The sequence below is a fragment of the Atractosteus spatula genome, chromosome 1 (genome assembly GCF_055471065.1).
Source record: "Atractosteus spatula isolate fAtrSpa1 chromosome 1, fAtrSpa1.hap1, whole genome shotgun sequence".
Taxonomy (NCBI): Eukaryota; Metazoa; Chordata; class Actinopteri; order Semionotiformes; family Lepisosteidae; genus Atractosteus; species Atractosteus spatula.
The window spans coordinates 38,454,782-38,479,765 of NC_142706.1; the positions used below are offsets into that span (position 1 = coordinate 38,454,782).

Sequence of the window (24,984 nt, forward strand, 5' to 3'; positions counted from 1 at the left end):
ACTGTGCTACTGTCCCATCGTATATACTGTATGTATATATGAAAACATATTTTAATGTACAAAAAAACCAAATGATGAGTAGCACACAAATATGTTTCATTAATAATGAATACACAAAATGCAAAAAAATAACAGAAAAAAATATGATGCTTACTGTGCATTGTTCATAAAAGGGGACTAAACAATTCAATACAGAAAAGTATTGTAAATAGCAACACCACAAGTCAGAACAAAATTGAAAGTTTTTTTCCTAAGAATGTTTCAAGAGCGTTGCCCAAGAGTAATAAACTCATTATACACTATTCCCACCACAAATGCACAATAATGGAATTCTAGCATGAATGGTGAGCCAACTGAACAAGAGGGACATGACACAAACCTACAAGCTTGGTTTGGCTGCAATACAATACTTTATAGCGACTAAGACTCTTCTTTTCCTTGTCTCACCAGTATTAGCAAGAGGGGGAAAGCCAGTTTAGGCCAAGTGGAGATCAAATCAGCTTAGCCCTGTGTTCTTGGGATTTGTGATCTGCTAACATCTGAAGATTGGAAGCTTTAGCACTTCCTGGGGTCATAAATCAGCCTGTCAGATCAGTTTTATTAACCGTAATATTTCAGAGGTTAGTAGATGACTACAGTAGGACTGTACAGTAAAACTGGTTATATTAAATAGTAACACCAACATCGAAAAGGTCCTGTAGTCATATTTTGTGTATAAACAATGCTTATACACATTCATATAACAACTGTTACAAAAAATAATCAGGTTCTGGTAGACATTTGACTTTCCATGTTTAAGCATTTATGAATAAAATACCTGCACTCTGTTATTTCCAATATCTCTCGTATTTTCAAAATTCTACTGCACTTTCCATTCCGCACTCACATTTTCCACTCAGAACATAGTCTGTTATTTGTAACTTCATAACATGAGATCATCAAATTATTATCTGCCTTCCAAAATGAGGTTTTTGTACCATTTTTGAGTATCTCAGCTGTTTTTAGTTTCAGATGAAAATATTTCCTAATGAAAATATTGTAAAGAACTCATTGAAGTTATGTACTTGAACAGTTGTCTAAAAAATACTTCCACATCCTGAAATTCTTTAGTAATTCTTCAGTAATATTAAAGAAAATTCCCTGGAACAGAAGTAAGTTAATAGAAAAATACCAGTTGATAAGCTCACTTCCTGTGGAATACAATTACAATTTGAAATAACAATTTACATAATAGAAAATGTACAAATTAAACACAACTCAAAGTACACATTTCTTTTTTTTATATATACATGTATAGAACAAAGTTTGAGAATGCAAACCAAGTAAATTCTTTACCTGCATTAACAACATTAGAGTGTTAGCAAGCAAGAACAATATATTTAGTTCACCATGCTATTCATACTCATCCAAGAATTTCATTCGTTCAAGTACCTGTATTTCAGAAAATCGTCAATACTCCTCAACTACTACCGGTAATATAATTTTTAAAAAAATGTAACCACAAATAAACCTCTCAATTAGGAGATACTTTCTTCCCCTGTGGATTCTGTCTAGAGCAACAATATCTTCTTTGTTGCTAGGCAACAATATGTTGCAAGGCAACACAATTTTCTGCATGAGGATGAACTACTTAGTTACTGCTCTTGATTTGCATCCAAACATCCTTTTTAAAACCCTTCAATAGTGCTGAAGGGACTTTAAACTCATTCTTAAAAGTTCCATCTACCTGTACCTAATTAATCCTCAGTACCTAGCAGAAGGGATTAAAAAAAGAATGTTCAGAAGAAGTAAGCTATAAACTAAGAGTGCTGCAGGTAAGTCTAATTATTTTTGTTTTTAATGATTTATTTAAAATGTTTCAATTTATTTTTTTTAATTATCTGCAGGAATACTGTACTGTATGACATGCATAGCAGACTGACCAACACACAGCCCAACATAAACCCAGAAAGACATGTCATGGATTATTGGCAACACCATTGTGAACATCTTTAATATAAATGAGTCGCAGCTTGTTTTACAAGAAAGGAGCCAGGGGAAGTCTTTACCAGACCACAATATATAATAAGAGATTCTGTAAATCCTCTCTTGTTTCCTAGTTCAATTTTCCACAATTGCTTTCAGAATATCCTAATTCTCTCTTTTAGATATGGTTACTCTCCGTCAAGTGGCCTCAACTAGCTCTGTTGGTAGAGCATGAAACTCATAATCTCAGGGTAGTGAGTTTGTGTGCTACATCGGGCGCCATGTCCTCCATGTTGGAGGTTGGGCACAAGGCTAACAACCCTGTCCCGTAAAATGCTGGAAGGATGTTGCTGCCCCTAAATGCTGGAAGGCATAACAGGCAAACATCCATCCACTCTCAGGTCAAAAAGACAACTGGAAATGGTGAGCTTGTGCTAAAGCCAAGATACGTAAAACTGATACAAGAGCATTTGATACATCTAACACTGACAAACGGAGCAGATTGCTGAACATTTATCTTCACTGTTATGAGCGACTGATTAAATCATCACAAGATGAATAGGTTTGCTTACACTCCACATCCCATCTTTCAGAAGTTCATGCTTCTCAGTGCTCATTTTTTGTAATTTGGTAAAATAATGGTGGAGAAGGGATACTGTGGTGATCAAAAAGAGGCCTACAAAAATTCACACCTAGCCTGACAAAACAAACTCTCAATACAGTAGCTCCTGTCTACCATGTCATGTCACGTACCTTAGCAACAGACTATCCATGAAAACTTTGCAATATCGGAACACTTAGAGCTTAGAAAAAACACTGGTATTAATGTAAAGGCATTACTCAATACACACATTATATTGAATGTGGATTCTATTTTTAACTTGAGTAAACACAGTCATCTACATTCAGCAATGGATCAATGGGACAGTCATCATGGGTCAATATTTATTTGGAGAAACTCAATTTTATTTTTAAAAAAGGAAGTTAAGGAATTAATCCTCCTGAGCAGCAAGCACCAAATAAACCCAAAGTGCATTCAGGAAATGTTTTAATATTTAAAGAGTTACTTCTGGAATATTATCAAGACAGTCTGGCCTTGTAAAGCTGTCATTTTGAATTTTCAAAGCTTTAGTATGAGACAACAGTCATACATTTTTTATCTGTAAAACATAATAATAGAATACATTACATTACAGTATTATAAGTGCTCTGTTCTCCTCAAGCTTATTAAGTAGGTAAAAATATAGCTGAAAAAAATATACAATTTTATTTTTAAAGCTTTTTTTCTTCCAAAGAAGTATTATCTTTTTGTTTTCTCAAGACAGAATTAAACATTAAAGGATTATAATAAGCAATGAAAAGGTACAATAACATATACAGTACATTATATATGGTGGTTTTGAAAACTCTTTTGTCTTCATGGTTGAATCGCTACTTTAAATGCACTACCTGTCTAAAAAATGTCAATTAAACAAGTATATTTATTCTGAACCACTATTATTTTACACAGAAAGAGATCAATCAACTAACTGTATGACCTATCAAATTGATTTAATCTTGCCATAGCAAAAGAGTAAATACTTTTGTGATCAACATATTATATATTTTTATTTTTCTTTGCAGCTTTATGTTACTTTCTAACTTTTTTCATCCATAAACATTTTCATGCATACAGTATATAATTTGTAATTCAACAAAAAGGGGCATCATTGGAAAAGTCTGAATACATTTGCAATGCATTGAATATTACTTAAATTACTCAAGTACTGTATATATACTGTATATATTTGAATCAGGTCTTCTTTTAGTCTTATCTGTTTGAGATTAAAAAGATGCAGTTAATTCAGCCTCTCAGGCTAGGACATTCCTTTAAGCCCCATAATAGATCTTGCTGGTCTTCTCTGGATTGATTCTACAGCAGTACATACAGTATGATATACAGTAAGATGGTGACAAAACCTAAACACAATACTCTAAATGAGGTCTTACAAGTGCATTATACAATTTTAACATAACATGTTTTGATTTCAAATCTATGCTTTTAACTATATATTCTAACATTTTGTTAGCCTTTTTAATCGCTTCTCCATATTGTGTACAGTGGCTACCACACGTATTCACCCCCTTGGATGTTTTCACATTTTATGCTATTCAAGTATATTTATTACAATATCATAATATATTTGATTAGTATTATTGCCAATCACAAAGCAATCACAAAGCAATCAATGTAATAATAAGCAATCAAAGTAATGCCAAAGTGAAAACAAAAGTCTACCGATTACCCTAAATTAACAATAAATGCAAAACAGAAAATAAGATCAGATCACTTTATTGGCCATATACAATTTCTTGTATTAGGAATTTGTCTTTTCGCATACCCCAACTTGCTCTCCATGAGACACACAGACAGGGAGAGAAGCTTGGGGTCAGAGCACAGGGTCAGCCATTTATATGACGCCCCTGGAGCAGTTGGGGTTAAGGGCCTTGCTCAGGGGTCCAACAGAGTAGGATTCCTCTGCAGGCTGCGGGAAATGAACCGGCAGTCTTCCAGCCACAGGCGCAGATCCTTAGCCACAGAGCCACTGCACTGCACCAAATAACTGATTGCATAAGTATTCACGCCCTTTGCTATGACACACCTACTGTACATACAGTATGGTGCAACTAATTGTCTTAGAAGTCACATAATTAGATGAATGGAGTCCACCTGTGTGTTAAGGTGTTAAGGTGTGTGTTTACAGTTAAGGTGTTTCACATGAGTTCAGGTTAAATACACCTCTTTCTGGGAGGTCCCACAGTTGATTAGCACATCTCCCAACAAAAACTACATCATGAGGACAAAGGAAATTTCAAAGTAAATCTGGGATCGGGTTATTGAAAAGCACCAATCAGAAGAAGGGTTTAAGAAAATTTACAAGGCACTGGATATCTCCGAAAGTACAGTAAAGCCCATTTTAAAGAAATCAAGAAAATAAGGCACAACCGTGAATCTGTATAGAACAGGGCATCCTCAAAAACGTAGTATCTGGGCTAGAAGGGTACTAATCGTGGGACACCACGAAGAGGTCTAAGACAACTCTAAAGTAATTATAAGAATTCCACAGTTGAAACGGGAGAATGTGTACATATTGTATGACAGCAGTTGCCCAGATGCTTAACAAATCTGGGCTTCATGGGAGAGTTACAAAACATTGGATTGGATGAAGCAATTCTAAAACAAAAAATGTGTTGACCAGTTTTTCTGCTGGTCTGGTGTAGTCTGGTTATATTTCTGAGATGGAAGAATAATGGTTTTACAATATTCTCGAAGGTTATTGAAAAGCCTATATCTTTTTCTAAAGGTTTTCTCAAAGTTGTTGTATCAGATTTTCTGTACAATTTTCTGTAGTCTAAACAGCAACTCTTATAAAGTAGCTTCTCTCTAGAATGGTTCTTTTTGTTAATAAAAAATTAACAAACTAATTATTTAAATAACCAATACAAGAGAAATAAATATTCCTTCCTGTGTTACCAAGTAATGACATGGCAATGACATAAAATTTGAGTCAACTTTTTATGTACTTGATTTTCATGAAGATATTTTAATATCAATAAATGAAAATAAATCACAACACCATCACTGTATAGTATATTCTAAATTGTGTCTGAAGATTTTAATAAAAAATATTTATCAAAAACAGTAAATTAGTATAATGTGACCTCTTAAAATTTTTAGCACAAAGTCTTGAGTGTTAGAGATATCAGTTAGTCTTGGTATTCATGGCTCTGCACACAACTTGAATCCACCGGCCTGCTGGTTGCAATCTGTTCCTATACATGTTTTTCTAATTAACCCAGAATGCTATCAATTCAATATACTGTAAATAAACAAGTCATTCAACTGTTGCTTAATAAAGTCACATCTGTCATTCAATTTCACTGCAATAGAATTCATGGGCATAGCATGTAGGTAATTGATAGAATAATGATACATATTTTACTGTCCCATGACAACATAATGAATCTACAGTGAACTATGGCATATAAAAAGACAGCAGTAGTATACAGCTACTCGGTTTGCAAAAATACTTTTGTTACTGAGTGGCAACAAGCACAGAACCATCTGCTAAGTGGATCTTGTCAGAAGACATAGTGACAGCAATAGACCAGTGTATGAACTGAGCCAGGATGCATGTCTGAAGCATTTACTTAGAGCTAAAAAACTAATGGTAGCTGGTGCTAACAGCTACTGTCTAGAGGATTCTAGAGGTCAATTTCCTAACATGGTGGACAAACCATTTGTGAAAGAGGTTATTTGGGAAGTCTGTGCTGAAGCGATTCTCCTTTCCAGAAAAAAAATCACTCATTGACAAACAATAGTCAAGGAAGGTCATTCAATGGAAAATATCGCTTTACAAGGAATATTACAACAGTGTAGACTGTATATGATCATCTCCTAATTTATTACCACAATTGATAAACTATAACTAAACCTTGATATACACAGTAAAATCCTGGTACACGTCAAGAGAGTTTTTAGTAGGTATGAATTTAAATGAGATAGAAAAGTACAAAAATGTAGGCAGCTCTGTGGTGAAGCAGCTAGCACTGCTGCCTTACAACTCCACAATCTATACAAAACAGTGCGGAAGGCCAAAAGAATCACTGACTGCCATCTCCAACCCTTGTACAGACCTGTATAATTTGTAGAACTGATTGCATTTTTTAATCAATTTATTGTTTCATTATGCATGTATCTTATATCTTATGTATTTATCTCACACACTGAAGACCCAACATGTTTGTTTTTTTCTAAATTGTGAAGATTTCATAAGATGCTAACTTGTTTGTCTCACCAAATGCATGTTTCTTATTTGTTTAATAATTTGTCATGTTGTGTTTAATGTATTATGTATTGTATTACATGTTTTACCTGCCTGTAAACTGAATTTCCCATGTGGGGCAATAAAGTAAGTAAGCGTGAGAGCTGCATGTTTTCTCTGGCTGCTCCAGTTTCTTCTCACCTTGGCGTTAGCTAAGCCAACTTTTGTCTCTAAATTGTACTTGTGGATGCCCTGTGATGGACTGACACCCCATCCAGGGTGTTGCCTTACCTTACAATTTGTGCTTCTGAGATAAGCTCCGTGTTGTTTTGACCCTTGGCAGGTATAAGCAGCTTTCAGATAATGGATGAATGAAAAGGAGTAGTATAACCAAAAAATCAATTTAACATATTTCTCAATGCACAATGTTGAAATGCATACTATGTATACTGTGTAAACTGAAAATAAATTATGTGAATTTTAATCATCTTAATGCTTTTAAGTCATTTGTTAGTTTCTCAAAGCATAAGAATGTTTATTGAACATTCTAGAGGTCACCATGCTTGCCCCTGCATAGTAAAAGAGGTTACACACTGAAACAAAACGTTCAGTACAATGCAGTTATGGAGAAAGTGTATTGTCCAAAGTTCCACATTTCTAAAAGTTTATCAACATCAATATTCTGTGAAGGTTGTAAAAAACTTCACAAGATTACAAAATGGTATACTTCTGTTAGTTTTCTTGGTGGACCAGATGATGATATTCTTAATACTTTAGGTGTATGTAATATTTTAGGTTTTGGTGGTAGCTTGCTTGGCTAAGGAAAAGACGGCCATGGCTGAAGGTCAAAGCAGTCACAACCCTACTCACTTATGAGGAATGAAATGAGGAATGAACCAGCGAGGCTGCTGCTGCTTTGGTGTGGACAGAGGGGTGCTAGAAAAGATGCATGCACAGTTGTCGACAGCAGGTAAGTATTTATACATAAGAGAGGGAAAGTACAAAATTACAATTAGTCCACTTCCTGAACTTTTGTTTAAAAACACCATTTCAATAGTTCAGTAAAATTTTAATTATGACACAATGAGTCAGCAAGTATAAGGGGATATCATACTTAAAACTTTAGTGTTCTGCATTAATTTGCTTGGCATTAATCACAGCCCTGGCTGAGTTCAGAGCAGAGGACCAACACAGCACCAGTTGGACACCAGCACAGTGGGGGGTTATGGAGTAGGAAACCTATCGCCATGGCACAGTAGGCCACAAGCAAGGCACGAGCACCAATGACAGAAGGGGTGTGAATGAGGAGCCCTTATCAAGTGCTGACTGATGTTGTGTACTTACACCATCAGGGCAGAGTAGACATCAATGACTGAGGGGGGCTCTACAAGTATTAGAAAAGATGTGCACAGAGTTCTGGACACCAGGTGAGTATTTATACGTAAGAGAGTGTAATTGTGAGATTACAATATGATCTCCTCCTTAACATCCGTTTAACACCATATGTTGCATTTGTTTTTGCGAAAACCAAATTTTAATCATACTCAATAATTGTCTATAAGTGTCAATAATGTGAAAATTTGAAATATGGAATTTGCAAAAATAATTATCTACTGTGTTTTAAAATGAATTTTAAGTGTCAATTTACTTTGCCATTTCTAGGACAGACTTATATGTCATTTAGATTCTCTTCCAATCTGTTAATACTTTTTTTAGAAAGGGAAATGAAGCTTGTATGTCCTGCAAAGACTAAAATAGAAAGGAAACACAGCTACACATTACACTGTCTGTTTTATGCATTAGGACACTGATTTGCACAAAATGCATAAGTAAATCAATATCCCCTTCTGAGCTCCATTCCTGGGAATCACCATGAACACATTCATTGGTCTGTAAATTTATCATTTTAAGTTAATCCGTTATCAGAAACCACTTATTTTTGTCAAAATCTCTGCATTTCTTGGTTTTTCTTGGTTAGTGTCACATAAACCTATAGCCTATTCCAGAGACAAAGAGCGATACTGTCAATCGCAGCTAATTTTTAGCTAATTTTAACTAATTTTAGCTTTGCATGTTTCCTTTACGGATTTCATGATTATGGGTAAGACACTCCATTTGAGCTTCACTAATAATATAATATGAGCCTGTCTTGACACACTTTAAAATATTTGTAATACGTGGCAGATGTAAAACAACAGGACTGGTTAGTGATTGCATGCTAAGTGATGGATTTGTAACACTTATGTTTGATTAACAGGGTTAAAAGCTAGAAAATATATTCCATTTATAATGTTTTCAAATTGGATAATAATAAATGAAAATTGAACACACTGGACAGCCATACAAATCATTAAAGCCGGTATTTATGATATTTCATGGCTCTAATGCCCAAGAGTAGCTTCTGGAAGGCCTTTTAAGAGGAGAAGACCAACAAACCACAACATCCTGACAACATGCCAAGGGTATTTATAAACTGCAATATAAATAATTTTTTTACAGGGTTTTTTTACACCTCTGTTGCCTTACATTATATTCAGAAAGGATATAAAGTAATCAGATGCAAAGAATATGTAAAACGGACTCAATTTCTTAGTCTTTAAACTGTTTTTTACTCTCTTACCTACTATTTTAGGTGTTGACATTTACAATCTATTAACAGCCATGTAGAATCTTTACACATTATTTTCTCTTGTTCTCTGAAATAAAACCCTTGGCTTAAAGGAAACATCAATTGTGTTCAAACTGTGGTCTCTTAGCAACTTCATTAGTGTACAAAACAATAAAGAAATACACAATCCCACAGCAAAATCACAATGTTATACACAGACAAAAGGAGGAAGGCTGAGAGCAAAGCTCTTCCTTTTTAAATTATGCAGGTACTCTGTCATATGAATTTCATGTCAATTTGTGAAAAACAACATGCTCACCTACATTACAGTATTATTTGTCTGCTTAGGTTTATTTCTCTGTATTTACTCCCTTATTACTACAAGCTTTTCATTTATGAATAGACAAGAGTTCATTGTGTATCCAGTGAGGCCTTTGAAGGTAGCATACAGATAGAGGACATACTGTAAGTGCTAAGTAATGTGATGAAGAAATGGCACAGCAATTTTCTCTCATAGTTCATTCCAGTCCCAATCAACACTCTGTTTAGTGTTCTTCAGGGCAGCGTCTTCTACACTGTAAGGACAATTTTCAAAACCTTTTACTCCAGAGAGAAATCAGCTCCCTCTTTTCTGAATGTAACTGCATGGGAAGAAAGTTGCAAATCCCCAGAAAATTCAGGTGTGATTTCTTTTCACCTGCAGGACTGTTTTTGAAAAATGTGGCAAAAACTAATTTGGAATCAGAAAAACTGAAGCAAATCTTGCTGTAAATTATTAGTAAACTAATTTATGTCTGTTTTGCCTAGTTATAGTTTGAACAAATATAAGGTTATTTTTCAGAGACCACAAGCAATTCCTAGAATGTTGATGGTATTTAGTTTTACTACATATTATAACGAAGTTTGATTAAACTTTGGTCCACCTGGGTTTGAAGGGAACTAGGCTACCAGCATTATATCATACCAGCCCCCCTAATGTATCATCAATTGAAAGCTGTATTAACAGCTTTTTCAGCTGGTGCCATAAACACCTTATTAAAAGGGCAAGGGTATTAGAATAGGGATTATCAGTGAAACAAATATATGCCAACCTCTGAAATGTAGAATCAAGTGTGGAATGCCCAGTGCCCCCAAAACACTATTTTTTCCCCCTGAAATTAAGCAGCAGTAGCTAAAAAGTTACTCACCTTTGCAGACAAAGCATTTCAGGTGGAAATGTTTGTTCTGAACACGTAGGACCTCTCCTTTGCAAGCTTTCCCACAGTTGTGGCACAGAATTGAGGTGCCCTGCTGCTTCTCTAGTGGGCTATGGACAGCCTGTTGTTGAAGTACTGCAATGACAGAAAAAAGAACACCACCCTCTTTAAATGTCAGTGCTGCTGAGCTGATGTAGGGATGTGCAATATGGACAGTTTAAGGAAAACACTAATCAGAATGATGGTGCATTAACAGCACAAGCCCTGTCCCAATACTCCTATGACCAAGCTTCCCAGCGATGTTGTGAAAGCTGAAACCCTGGCTTCCTTCAAGAAATGAATGGATGGGATCATCTGATTAATTAACTACTAGCAACCAAATATCCCATATAGACTTAATAGCCTCCTCTCATTTGGAACTTTTTTATGTTAGATTAATTTCATGTTAAATTTGATTTGAAAAAAAAAACAATTCAAGTTTATTTGATCTGAATAACACCCATGGCTTTTCACAGATTCCATGAAATTCCATTGAAAGATAGGCTTTTTCCTAGTCAAGAAAATGAAATCTTTGGAACAGTAGCCTGACTAGCTCAGGTGCCTTAGATCTTAGAGAAAACAGAAAACATTTTGTTTTTGCAAATGTTATTAATCTCATTACCCTCATTATTGGTATAATTATCAAGCTCTAAGTGTCCTCAGTTTTGATATAGTGGATCAAATGAATTCCACAGCAATACACTCATTTCCACTCATCCTATACATTCAAAAATTATTTTTTTCACTCAGCTAATGTAAAGGAGAAAACTGCCATTTCTGTATTCATTTATTATCACTTTGACAACCTCGGCAATGATATTCAGTCACTTAGTCCCTGTCATCTGAAATTTAAAATTAAAATAGCTGTCTTCTTTTTTAATCTTCAGATTACTTGCTTTAAAGGGATTTTGAGCAGTATACTATCACTGAAATGGTTTTCCACTGTGAAATATTGCATTTCCTGCCTAATTTGTTCTGGTTGAGACACTTTAAATTTAAATATATACTGTATATAGCTATAAACAATTTTTAAAATCAGTAATTGCTGGTCTGGGGTTAAACCAAGGCAGGTTTTATTCCCAAGGATACCATAAATCAAATATTTTAAGAACAATAATCTAGATTTTAGCATGAAAAACATTTGTAGTGTCTTGAAGAAATATTCAGACCCTTTATTATGGTGTCCCTTTTTTGTGAAAATAGAAAATGATGCACATTGTATTCCAAACTGGGTGGCATGGGTGGTTTCACAGTGGTTAGCATTGCTGTCTTGCAGTGCTGGGGCCCCACATTCAATTCTGAACTGGGGGGGGGGGGCTATTTCTCCCTGTGTTTGTGTGGGTCTTAACAAGGATCCTTGGTTTCCTCCCACAGTCCAAAGACATACTGGTAGTTTTACTGGCTTCTGCAAAAATTGTCTTTACCACCTTTGCACACCAGCTTGGTGCATCTTTTCCCCATTCTACTTGGCAGATTTGTTCAAGCTCTCTTAAATTGCTTGTGGTTTATTTACAGACAACAGTTATCAAGCCCTTCCACAGATGCTCAATAGGACTCAAGTCAGGACTTTTACTTGGCAAATCCAGTGTAGCTTTGTCCATGTGCTTTGGATCATTGTCCAGCTTAAAGGCGCAGTCTGAGGAAGGGTTTTCTCTATGATTTGCCAGTACTTTGCTTCATCCATGTTCCCCATTAGTCTTGACAAGCGTCCCTGCTGACGAGGAGCAGAACTATAAAATAATGGGTCATGCACTATGTTGGGTTGGCATCATATTGTATGTACTGTAATTCAGGTGGGTAGCTGCGTCAGCATGCGTAGGCTGCAAAGGAACAAGTAATAGGTTTATTCCATGCTGAAAGGAGAAGAAAGAAAACACAACGTTTTGGCTGTGGAGCCTTCTTCATGTGTGAGAAGACAGGGCAGTAAGCAAAGGTAATGTAGCAGGAGAACAAAAGCTGGGAGAGAAAAAAACAACCCGAACCCGGCCCGAAACCAGATACTTTGTCGGGCCCCGTCAGGCTAAGGTAGTAGACCTCTACATCTTACAGTATGTCCGGAATTGAACCCAGGGCCCCTGGGTGAAGAAAAGTATTACATACAGTCACTAGAATAGCTACCATCTATCAACACAATACCACCATCAGGATCAGAATTTTGCATTTCTGCAACATTTGCAGTGCTTCCAGGTATCAGCGCGTACCGCATTGGAATTGGTTTGGCAAAGTGCATTTTTGCTTTAGTTTAGTAGATGCCATTCATTTGCATGATGCTGACACTAAACAAACACATGCTCACTGTGTATCCAGGAATATTTGGGGAAAATGAAACAAAGGGAGAATGCTAAGCACTGACATCATTCTGAAGTCTAATAGAGTTCCAGCTGACAAAAAGGACAAAAGTTTCCTTGTAAAAGACATTTCTAAGCAACAACTGAATGTACCCGAGGCCACCCTAAGCCTCAGTGAGATTAACACTCGGTACTCTGCAGGACAACAAGATTCCAATGGTATCATACTAAGTAGCTGTCATTTCACCATTCTCAGACAGGCTTTCTAACAGCTGACTGAAAAAAAACACATGGATTCTTTCACTCTTTAAAATTCTTTTACTCTCCCTGTAGCCAATATGCATCACGTACTTTTGCCTACGTTCCTATGGTGGACTCAATAATACCCCACTTCACAACCTTCGCTCTTCTAATTCTGGTCTCCTTACTGTCCCCCAAGCCCGTCAACATTGTATGGGTGATGGGGCCTTCTCCTGTTATGCCCCCTAGCTCTGGAACTCTCTGCCCAAGGATATCAGAAAGTCACCTTCTCTAAACTCCTTCAAATCCAGACTCAAAACCTTCTTCTTTAGAAAAGCCTTTACTTAACTGGTTCCATTCTTCACCCCTGTGCTTTTCTTAGTACCACCATCCACGGTCTCCTTTGTATATTGTAATTGTGTTTTATCTTGTGTATTCTTTTTATTTGTTGTTGTTATCATTCTGTAAAGCGCTATGAGAAGCCACCTTTAAAGGCGTTATATAAAATAAAGTTTATTATTATACTGTATGTTGTGTAACAGTGTAAGATGGACTTGAACACTGTGATTATCCTCATAATAACATCATATACTGTATGAGAACCATGAAATGTAATGCTGACATCAACTAACCCAATGAAAATTTAAGAACTGTTGAAAGACACCAGTCTGGTTTTACTGGTTCTGTCTCACTATTCCATGACAGAGTTATAGGGAAACTTATATTCAAATTCTCAGAGATCACTGATATGCAGGATGCCTGAGTTATAAAAGACAAATGGAAATATCTAAGTATCTAGGAAATATTAGGGAAATATTAAGTAATAATGTTTGTTAATCATAGCAGTCCTTCTGCATTCCTTCCTCAAAATTGTTATGTTTTCATGATTACAAGTCTCAACGTTGAAAGGTGCATAGAGTAAACTGTACCAGATCATGCTGGTTTTAGTCTGGCTCATGTCATTAGCTAACTGTGACCATGGTTTCCCCAGTGGTTGTACATAAAATAAAAAGCACCAGATGGTGGACAAGGGTATCAGCTGCTGGCGGTTCACCTGTAAAACGGGTATGTTATCAGTCATAAGGCCATCAGACCTCTATATCCACGGGTGTTGTGGGGCTTATGGTACAAAACAGGAAGGCAATTTGACAATGTTTTGGAGGAAACTACTGTATGCATGTTGCCATCATCCCTTTTTTTGCCATTTAAAGAGTATCAAATCTAACTTGACATGGGTCTATCAAGAAAATCTGTTAGTTCAGATTAGAAAAATATGTTAAACTCATAAGGTAATAGGAATAATTTAATTTTCTTAATTTAGGTATAGTAACGCTTTAAATGTTAAATTGGCATAGTTTCCAAAGGTGATTATATGTGCATACAGTGGCTTGCAAACATATTCATGCCCTGCCAATGATATCACATTTTAATGATTTAAATGTAATGTGTACATTTTAAAATAATTAATTATCAAAATGAACTTCATTATATCCAAAGGAGGGTGAATGTCAGCATAATATACAGTATACAATAAGAAATCATGTATTTTGATTGCATAAGTATTCATTCCCTTAAGTCAATAATTGGTAGTAGCATGTTTCAAGAGCAATTACTGCTGCCAATAGTACTTAGTATTCCATCAGCTTTGCACAGTTGGATGGTATAAGTGTCAAAATTACTCTCATTCTGACTAGTTCATTAAGGGATAGTTGGTTTACTGCAATTGTCAAGCCCTGCCATAAATTTGCATTGTATTCAGGTTAAATCGGGTCTTGCATGCTAAAAGCTTTGAGCAATTGAGGATTTGGATAATGCTGATTTTCTCCTAAAAATGCATGTTTTCGCTTGGAAATCCATATTTCATTGAAGACAAATTCCTCATATGAGTGTAGGGGTGGTACAAATATCTAAAAATGCTATGCCTTCACCAGTATATAGGCTGCAGTGATCAGTAATGTTTGTACTTGTGCTGTCTTACATCCTGCCATGGAAAATATTTCGGTCATTATTGTTTTCATGTTTGCATGTCTTTTAAATTATGCACGTCATGTTGCATACACATGTGGAAATATCGGACTGTATTAAACTAAGTGTTCCACGAACTCAAGACTTCAGTTCTGTAGTCTGAAATTGTTACAGCTATTTAGGACTATCCTTACTTTTCAAAATACTACCATTGTATTTTTACCTAATTATATTTTGCCTGGTGTGCTTTAAAGTTTCAATTACATAGGATACCATCTAACCACCATGAAATTCCTGGGAAGAATTCTCAGATGATATTCTGAGTACATGTAAACCACATTTTCTAAATGTTTCTGTTGAAAGAGCAATAAAGAAAAAATAGTTTTCCAGCCTAACTAATAAGAAAACCCTATCTAGGACAGTCAGAGGACTGCTTTTCCTTTAAGTGCATCTTAAGCAACTAACAATATAATCAATGTTGAAGACAAAGCCATGTATCAACTCAAAATCTCTTACACAATGAAGGACTTATCACATTTCAAAGCAAAATAAAATAATACTGAGCCAGGCTGAGATTAATAACGTTACTTCTGGAGTCATGGTGAACTTGCTTTATACCATGATAAAGCATTACTTATTAGTATTTTACAGGCTTAAGCACTTGTGAGAGATTCCTACCAGTTATTTTGTTTGTTGAGTCAATAATTGTGTCGCCTCTTGAAATTGTGAGAAAAAGGACATTTATTCTGTGGATCCTAACAGCACTTCAAGTTTGATTACTCAAGTTTATTTTCTTCTCAGTCTTGTTCAAAACAGTTCATTTTTTGTTATTAGCTTGTAAGGTGTTTAGTAAAAAATCTCTGGAGTAGGTTGTTGTAGAAAACAGTGCAACTTAGATTCTATGAATTGGAATACTCCAATTAATTTTCTATACATATATATATATATTTTCTTATATTCTTTCTATATGTTAGAACATATGTTATATATTTCAATATTTTTAAAACATTAGTCATTGCAATTATCTACAAATTATTTGTGCCTTTAGACTTTAAAATTACATAGGCAAAATCAGGATAATTTATTTTTTTCTTGGAGCAAAATTCAGTGCCACTTTGAAAGTCATCCTATCACTATACAACCAATGGGGGAATTGGAATGGGCAATCTCTTACAGCAGATGACATTAATTTTTAAGTGAAGATTTTGAACCACAAGTAAAATGTCAGCATTATTTTTTTCCTTCCTTCTCTTCCAGGTTGTGCTAGCACAAAGCAGAGAACATTATCACTTTTACCTAAATATATAAAAGCTTCACACTACAGATATTCAAAATACATTGAACATATGGAAACTTGTTAACTGTTGCAAAATCCAAGACATAAACAAGCGATCAATATTTTCAACAAATATCACCCAGCATATTTAGTTTGTACAACATTATTTATTAAAAAAACTTAGTTTTTAAATGAATTTTCTATACTTTAGGTTTTTAAACAACCAAAAGTGGACAACGAAGCAACACTTTCTTTGCCATGTAAAAATGTTCTTTATCTTTTTTCAAAGAAAGCAGGCATTCTCTTCTAGCATTGTGAATTACATAACAGATATCACAAGACGAAGAGCCATGACTATTCGAGAAGCTGTCTCCAGTAGTGAGTTCAAGTGCAACAAAATGTTTTCTTCCCAAAACATCAAAGTGCATTTTATGCAGTCAAAAGGTTTACGTACTGATATAAAATTTCATACAGGTGAAGCTGCTGAAGGTGAAGCTGAATTCTGTTTTCATATCATACTATACCAACAGTTTAATTTTCTGATATTTTGTTTATTTATCTGGTTGTCCCCTCCAAATGGGTCATTTCAGCTGTTTCTACCAGACATTAACTTTATGAATGTCTATTTGAAGTGAAAATATGAACCTTAAACTCACTGTGCAATCCAGTAGTCCTTCTTTTTTATATATGTCCCATTCTTAAGGCGTATTAGACACAGTGACTCAGTAGCTGTAATGTAATATAATGTCTAGTTATGAACAATGTTGGAAATAGGAATATTGGAAAATAAAAGCATGGAACTGTGGTTAGTCACAAAATCAACTCTACTGATCACACAAATATACTGTATCGCATCTGAAAATGGGTACTAGAAAATGCAATTTATAACATCCCAAAAGCAATAGGGAGGAATGTCACAGACAGATTGTACATTAATGCAAGGAATTATTATTATGACTTGTAAATACTGGACATGCCCTAATCAAATCTGGTCTTTATCTACTGTATCTAAAACCTACTATCTTTTTATTAGGCTGCAGTGGATTTCTCACCATCATGAAACGTACGGTTCAAACAGTTTTTTAAGGTTATCATAAAGCAAGGATGTTACAGCACAGCCCTTGAACTGTACACTACACTGCAGCTCCATGGGAAATAAAACTTCCAATGATCTATTTTTTAATCTCTTCATCAAAAACAGGGCTCTAGGCAGCCAGCCTGGGAAGCAAGGTAGGATACACTCTAGATGGGACACTAAGGATACACACTCACACAAGGGCCACTTTTTCCAGAAGCCAATTAACTTACGGTACAAGTATGTCTTTGGACTATGGAAGGAAACTAGGGCACCCAGAGCAAACCCAGGAGAAAACAGGGAGAACATTGACACTCCACTTACAGTATATAACTTCCCAGGAATGGGACCCAGGACCCCACCACTGCAAGACAGCAATGCTAACTGCTGCACTGTGCCAATATATTATTATATTCAAAATATCATTCTAACTTCACTTCCATAACAAAAGCCTAATCTTATTTTTACCTTCATATAATATAGTAAATACAAGGGTTCTTCGGAAATCTTTGGTCATTTTTGTGAACTAAATACTGGTGTATATAACGCAGATCTAACCATAAATCATAAATACTAAAAGGCCTTGTGGAAACTTTAAATAATATCCTATTATTATATGAAACAAATACAGCATTCCTCAAATAAAGTATGACACAAAAACACTATTAACATAGCATTAATTGTACTTTTTCCGATGCTTATGAATATTCTAAAGTTAGCAGGAAATTTGAGTAAGTCATTCCTGGATGGAGGAAATAGTTTAAATGTATTCCACTTTTATCATAGCAGACAAGTCTTCTTTTATTAACTCTACTATTATTAGGCACCGGAATGTAGCAACAGAAAAAAAAAGAAAAACACTATCTCCACAGAGACATTTACCTTTGAAGTTAATGGAATTAACAGAACCTTGCTTATAAGAGTTTTTTAAACCTTTAATAGCTTTTCTTATTGTACAGTATGTAGAGACCTGTATCATTTCTGATATTAAAAGGTATTATAGTGGCTGCTCTTGATAAAGAACAATTAAAAAGAATTTAAAATGAGTTAACAAGTACTCTTTTTTCTTTTGCTAATAACTCTAAGCATGCAACAAATTTAATTCTGCTACAGTTTAAGTATAACAATCCCTGAGAGTCTTCTGCTGTTTAACACCTCCTTGACCTCTTAAAAAGATTCAATTCTAAAAAGATAACCTGCTTTTTAAATACTTTTTTACGTATTAAGACATTCTAAATATAGCCTGTATTTCTAATAGCTCTTACCTAAGACAGCTCCTAATAAACCATGTTTTATGTCTAAACCAAAAAAAATCCTAATACAAATTCCTTAAATACCCCCATTTTCACTCACTCATATTTGCAAATTATCTATTACATATTACCTTTTTCCTCAGGCATCCCCGCTCTTCCTTAGTCTTTTTCACATCAAGTGTCAATACAAAATAGCTTATCCAGGGTAAGGCTTGCCCTTAATTTTTTTTGTACATCCTTCAGAGCAGTGGCCGATGCAGAGTCTCTGAAAGTGCCCCAGCAGGATGAGCTAAACAGCAAGCAGCAGTCTGTCACTGGAGATACCTCCTAATGATTCAGGAATGAGCGCTGGGTCATATGACTCCTCAGGCTCTTAGGCATAAACAGCCTGAGTTATAGCTCAGCTATCGCTGCTATCTATTATAAATAGAACCTTCTAGTCCTAAAAAAAAAATTAAATCTCTTGGGGCGTTTACTACAGCAACACTGCGAGAGGGCTTGCTTACAAATCAGTTCATTAGCAGAAGGGCCTTCCCTCTGATTGTATTGAAATGTTTTCCTAAACAAGGGTTGTGCTTTTTGTGAAGCGATAATCTTTTTCAGCGCGGAAGCCCTCACTTAAATTAATATCTTGCCTTGATCCACCTTTAAGTGCTTAAATATTTCTCTAAAAACATTCCAGAAAAAAAATTATATTTTTTTCCATCTTATTTGTTATCTGAGATGTACAGTTCAGATGGCCTACATCCTCCACTATAGGATGGAACAGCCTTGCGTAACGGATGAAAGTCTGGAGACTCCTGCACAGAGACTTACAGTAAATGAACCAAATTCAATGCAAGACAGGGAGCCACCAATATTCTCCTTTGGCCTTAATGTTTTCTCAATTACAATACATGACATTGTACTGTACACTGACCATGCCACCTTAGAAAAAAGTCCCAAGTATGCCAGGAAAATACCATCCGAGTGGCGCATTTAATTAGGTGTTTTAACACTTCATCTACATGTTTCAGTAAATTGGTTATAGATGCTTTCTAACCATTTATCTTCAGAACTAGATTTCAGCAGTCATTTCAGACATCATTCTGCTGTATTACTTAGCATGGCATCAGCCACATAATATTTAGTGTATATTAATGGAAACGGAAAATAATGTTATTAAAGGGACAGAGGAGCGAACCCTTTTTTAAGCAAGATCGGGAAGGACTGTGCAAAAATGAATGTGTTAATCTGACTGCCTTAACCTCAGTGCATAATTTTCACTGTTTATAAAGTACTACTCTAGGTAAATGAAAATGGTGTTCTAGGTCAGTTTAGATGTACAAGTCATACTGTTTACTGTATATTTTGGAAACACATAAGCTAATTCAACAGATTCTCATGGACATGTCCACTAAGCCCTTCATCCTGTCTGCAACTGAACAATCCCATGGAAAAATACTGAAATTCAAAAGAAAGTGTTCTGCACTCAGTGGTGCTCTGCTGGTTGAACACACCATATGATGTTTGAATGACGCCTACAGTATTCGATGTATACTGTGACAACTGGAGAATGCCTTACTGATCTTGTCCAGATCAGTAATCCTACAAAAACACACCTTAGAACGACCTGTAAAAACTTATCTGCTGCCCTTTGAGCACTGAAACAACACATCACAAAAACAGATACTGTACATACTTACTGTCTGTGTAGATGAATTTATACTTTTTTAGTAGTGTAACTAAGTACAGTGAGCATTTAAACCATGCATACAACTACACATGCAACTACACAATACCTCAGTGTTATGAACTTTCAAGTTCATTTGAGACCTCCAGCTTATCTAAAGGTCAGATATAGCTCAAATATGGTGTTATGGGGTTACCACGAAATTCAACTACTAAAAGCACTTATTTGGATAACAGGCTGAACCTTGCAGTCTGTTATCAATAGTTCTTGTTTGGCGCATGACATTAGCTGACTGTGTCAAGCATTACCTAAACTGGAGTACCTGTCGAATTACTTGCACCTGATTGTGTGAGTAATCAATTCTCTCATGCAGACAAAAAACACTTTTATCCTGTGCTGAAGCGGCAGTTCCTCCGTGTGAACTTTGATCGTTGGTATCAAAGCCCTGAAAATCAGCATCAGAGCAGCACTTGACAGTATCAAGCTGCCCTTTCTGGAGTATGGAATGGAAAAAGCCAAGGTAAAAGCTGTCAGAGTCACAAATGCAACCATCTTGATTTGGGACACACTCAAAGAAATGGTGGAGGAGACTGAAGAGTGAATGGGCAATCAGGGAGGTGCAGAACATAAATTATTTTAGCAAAGATGACAAAATGAATCAACTCTTAAGGGGACAGAACAGTTCAGAACAGAACAGGGCTGCACTAATTCATAGTTCAAAGCAGCACATGGCAACCTGGCTTGTTGCTGGTTTTGTTGCTGTGCTCTGGAACAACATCTGCAAGACAGGTGGATTTCCTTATTACGGTCCCTTGTTGTCTTTGGAGGTGGCTATTTTCCCTTTCTTCATTGCGGGAAAAAAAGCAGGACTCTCAGTACCATTTGTTTAAAAAGAAAGCAATTCCCCATTTTAACTGAATTAGAGGGAAAACTAACACCTTAGACTAGTCACCTTAGATAGAGGCTTAGATTTGTGAGATGTGAATGTTGGATTATAATTCCTAGCAATGACGTGAGCACACTTTACTCCAGAGAAATTTACTGGACACAGTCAACGTTTTGGCCCAGAAAGGCCTACATTAGCTAGTGTGCTAAAATATTAACAGTTTCCAATAAATTATATTGGAGTAGAAAGTGTACGTCCTGCTCATCTCATTGCTATGAATGATTCCCTCAGGACAGCACCTCAACAAATGTTTGTCTGTGTTCTTATCTCTTTTTTTGCACATTAATGTAATTGTCCTGTTTGGGTTACATACTGTAGCTGATGTCATAGCATTTCTTATGCATCAAGGTAGGTAACAGAATAATCACATACAGAAACATTTTCTTCTATCTTATGAGGTTGTTTTTGTGAACTCAAAATACACTTCTTCTTGTGAAAACGAATGACAGCTGCATCAATCCTTCATCTGTGCTGTAGGGCTTGCAAAAAAAGGCATTTAGGAGAAAGGAGCTGGCTGTCCTTATTCCTCTGGTACATTAAATTGAGTAATGATAGACAGTTCGTCATTGATGGAGTGAAGAAAGTGAATCCATCTATTCATTTTCTAACCACTTTATCCAGGATAGGGTTATGGGAAAGCTGGAGCCTATCCCAGCAAGCAACTGGTAAAATGCAGGACACATTCTGAACAGGATGCCAGTCCATTGCAGGGCAGACAGAGACAGAGATACAGAGACACTCACACCAGGGCCAATTTTCCCAGAAGCCAGTTAACCTACCAGCATGTCATCAGACTGGGGCAAGGAAACATGTAAACACAGGGACGACCATGCCTCCCAACACTGAATCTGAAGAAAATAAAGCATATTGTGCCACAAATGTAACCTCGGCACAAAATGCCAAATTAGGCCTGTTTCATTATATTCAACAACTGTGAAGCAGAATTCAATACACAACACACATACAATATAGCATGTACAAAAGGACATAACAAAGGGTAAAGAGGCATTTAGGGTACTGTGTGGTTACTAATCAAAACATTTTGGGGGACAAAGTTAAGTACAAGTGTTTATGTAGCTGTGATTTGCTTTGATTTCCTTTAATTTCTCATCGAGGGCAAACTGAAAACAGAACTCCCCACAAGGAAAGGATTATCAATATGCGTGTGAAGCAGCAGCATTTGTTGGATAACAGCACATGGCTTAAACATGCTACAGAGATTTTCACCTTGAAATTGTCTACCAGAATAGCAGCATTACGTGCCTGCATCTATACTGTGGCTAATTACTGAAGTACGTTTTGGGTAGCACAGAGATAAACACACATTAACTTTTTGTGAATCACGGTCCTCTAACATTACTAAAAATGTTTGGACAAGCACATCCATTCTTGAATATGTTCATTAAAATAAATATATTTTGGACAGAAAAGTTCTATATCAGAAAACCGCTTTAGGGATGCTGGAATTTCAAAGTGTTCGGTCATTGAAGATGGGTTTATACCATAACAAAATTGACCCTTGGCATATAATTTGGCAGCAGAAATAAAAAAAAGAACTCTGTATTGAATGTTGTACCAAATGGTTTACACTAAAATCTATTACACTACACTAATAATAATAACTCAATTTCTTTCTCACATATTTGTTTGTCTATTTATTAGTATTTTATACTTGGAGTCCAAAAGCAGCTAGGATACCTGGAAAGCCAGTAGCTACTGTACATTTCAATGAGAAGCTTATAGCTTAGAGTGACCAGATGTACCGGCACCTCCATATGTTCCATTAGTTCTCATTACATACTGTACCTTTCCTGGAAATACAGTATTTAAACTTTGGGCTTCATTAGCTCCACAAAAATATTAATCAAATTTAAGTATACCGCATTTTATGAGGTATGGCATAAAACTATTTGTCTTTAGAGCACAGAAAATGTATTTTGTACTTACCTTTAAAAAAAAGGTTCAGTAGAACACCTTATTATCACTTACAAGCGTTTTTCGTGCCAGAAAAATAAATAAATGTGTTACCAGTAAATTTGTTAAACTTCCATATTAAATACACAACAAACCAAATTGCATTAAATGCAAGAATCTGGTACATACTTGGGTAGGATAAGCAGTGATATAAACAAATATAAAATACATAAAACTTTAGAATGAATAAAAAGTGTAAAACTATTTTGGTGGAGAGTATAAAGTTCCTTATATTAGATTTAGAAAGATGATGTTCAGATGAGTAAGCTTTCATTCCATCCATCACCTAAATGCATCATCCAATTCATGGTCACAGTCGAGCTGGAGTATGGGCACAAGGGGGGATAAAACAAGAGATTCCGGTCCATCACGGGGCACAAACAGACACAACAACACACACCAAATTCCTGGTACAATTTTCCCAGAAGCCAATTAACCTACCAGTATGGTTTTGGACTGTGGGAGAAACTGGAGCACCTGGTAATAAAAAATGTGAAAATAGTAAGAACATACATACTCCACACAGACAGCACCTCAGGTCTGGAATTGAACCCAGGGCTCCAGTGTGGCAAGACAGCAATACTAAAGACTGATCTCAAGCAGATGCATTTTCTGGACCTGGGTTGAATTTATACCTCTGTAATAAGGGCAAAAGCACCAGACATTTCAGAACTGGGAATCTGATTTCCTATGTAGATGTAGATATTTCTGATGTGGTTATGTATGATGCGATCGCTTATTCTCTCTTTTCATCTGTCAGCCTTTCTCTGTCACTCTCTCTCTTCCCCTTCCTCTCTTCTTGTTATTGAGTTTATCAGTTTATCAGCAGTTATGCCAAACGATTTAGTCTCTGAGCACTGATGAAATATAAACTGTTTAGCACATCTCAGTCTCCAATATTGTTGCTTATAGCAGCCAGTGATTGTAACCAAAGGCTTACAGAAAATAACAACAAACTCTGTTCACCTATTCTATGTCACTGCAACCACTATACCGATTGAGCAGTTTTACCACATCAAAGGTTCTTCAAAGCTCCACACCTGTCTGCTCTCTGCTGGAGACTAGTCACCTTTAGGGACTACACTAGGTCTGTTTGTCCCTGTCTGGCCTGAAGAGTTCTGCTGATTCTATAGGGTACATTTCTTTTATGTGCAGAAAAGCAAGGCCTTTTTTCATATGCTCACTATTCTGACCAATATTATGTGACAATAAACGTATTTAAAAATAATACATCATACAGACCACATTTGTCTCAGGGCATTTTTACTGTTCTTCAGTTGTAAAAGTGACATCATGATTGTATGATTTCTCTCGTTTTGTGCTGGCCTACATGAAAGATGATTTAGGCCATACAGTATGTATCCTCACAGAAATCACATGTAATTCCTTTTATGAAACATCCAAATATCCTCCATCCTGAGAAAAGTCAGAATATGAAATACACTATAAATACAGTATGTGGATAGTAAAATTCTTCTCACTTCAGGTTTCCTGATTAGGAATGCCTTTCATCTGTTTTTTCTGAATGTGCTTGTATGTCTCCAGAACTCTGGAGATCTCTTCTGTGTAAGCTCCCATTCTAACATGTTTTGTGTGTTGTATTTATTGTGTTTTTTGTTTGTGTTATAGTGAGTATTGTGTTTCCTTTCAGTCAGCACAGGCCTGAATTCCTAAAAAAACTT

At 35.9% G+C, this 24,984-nt stretch overlaps 1 protein-coding gene across 10 annotated transcripts in view; it reads right to left on the reverse strand.

Annotated features, from left to right (window-relative positions):
• The window catches only part of ablim2 (actin binding LIM protein family, member 2), a 105,157-nt gene that overhangs the window by 63,647 nt on the left and 16,526 nt on the right, over positions 1–24,984 (reverse strand). For 7 of the 10 annotated variants that reach the window (XM_088907303.1, XM_088907234.1, XM_088907066.1 and 4 more), the window contains exons 1-2: positions 18,842–18,991; positions 10,566–10,709 (exon numbers count right to left, since the gene is read on the reverse strand). In XM_088907303.1, the coding sequence (XP_088763429.1) occupies positions 10,566–10,709; positions 18,842–18,857 (160 nt within the window). In that variant the 5' untranslated portion in view covers positions 18,858–18,991. Of the gene's footprint in view, positions 1–10,565; positions 10,710–18,841; positions 18,992–24,984 lie in introns of those variants that run through there. The other 3 variants (XM_088907154.1, XM_088906906.1, XM_088906653.1) reach the window with 1 other exon arrangement.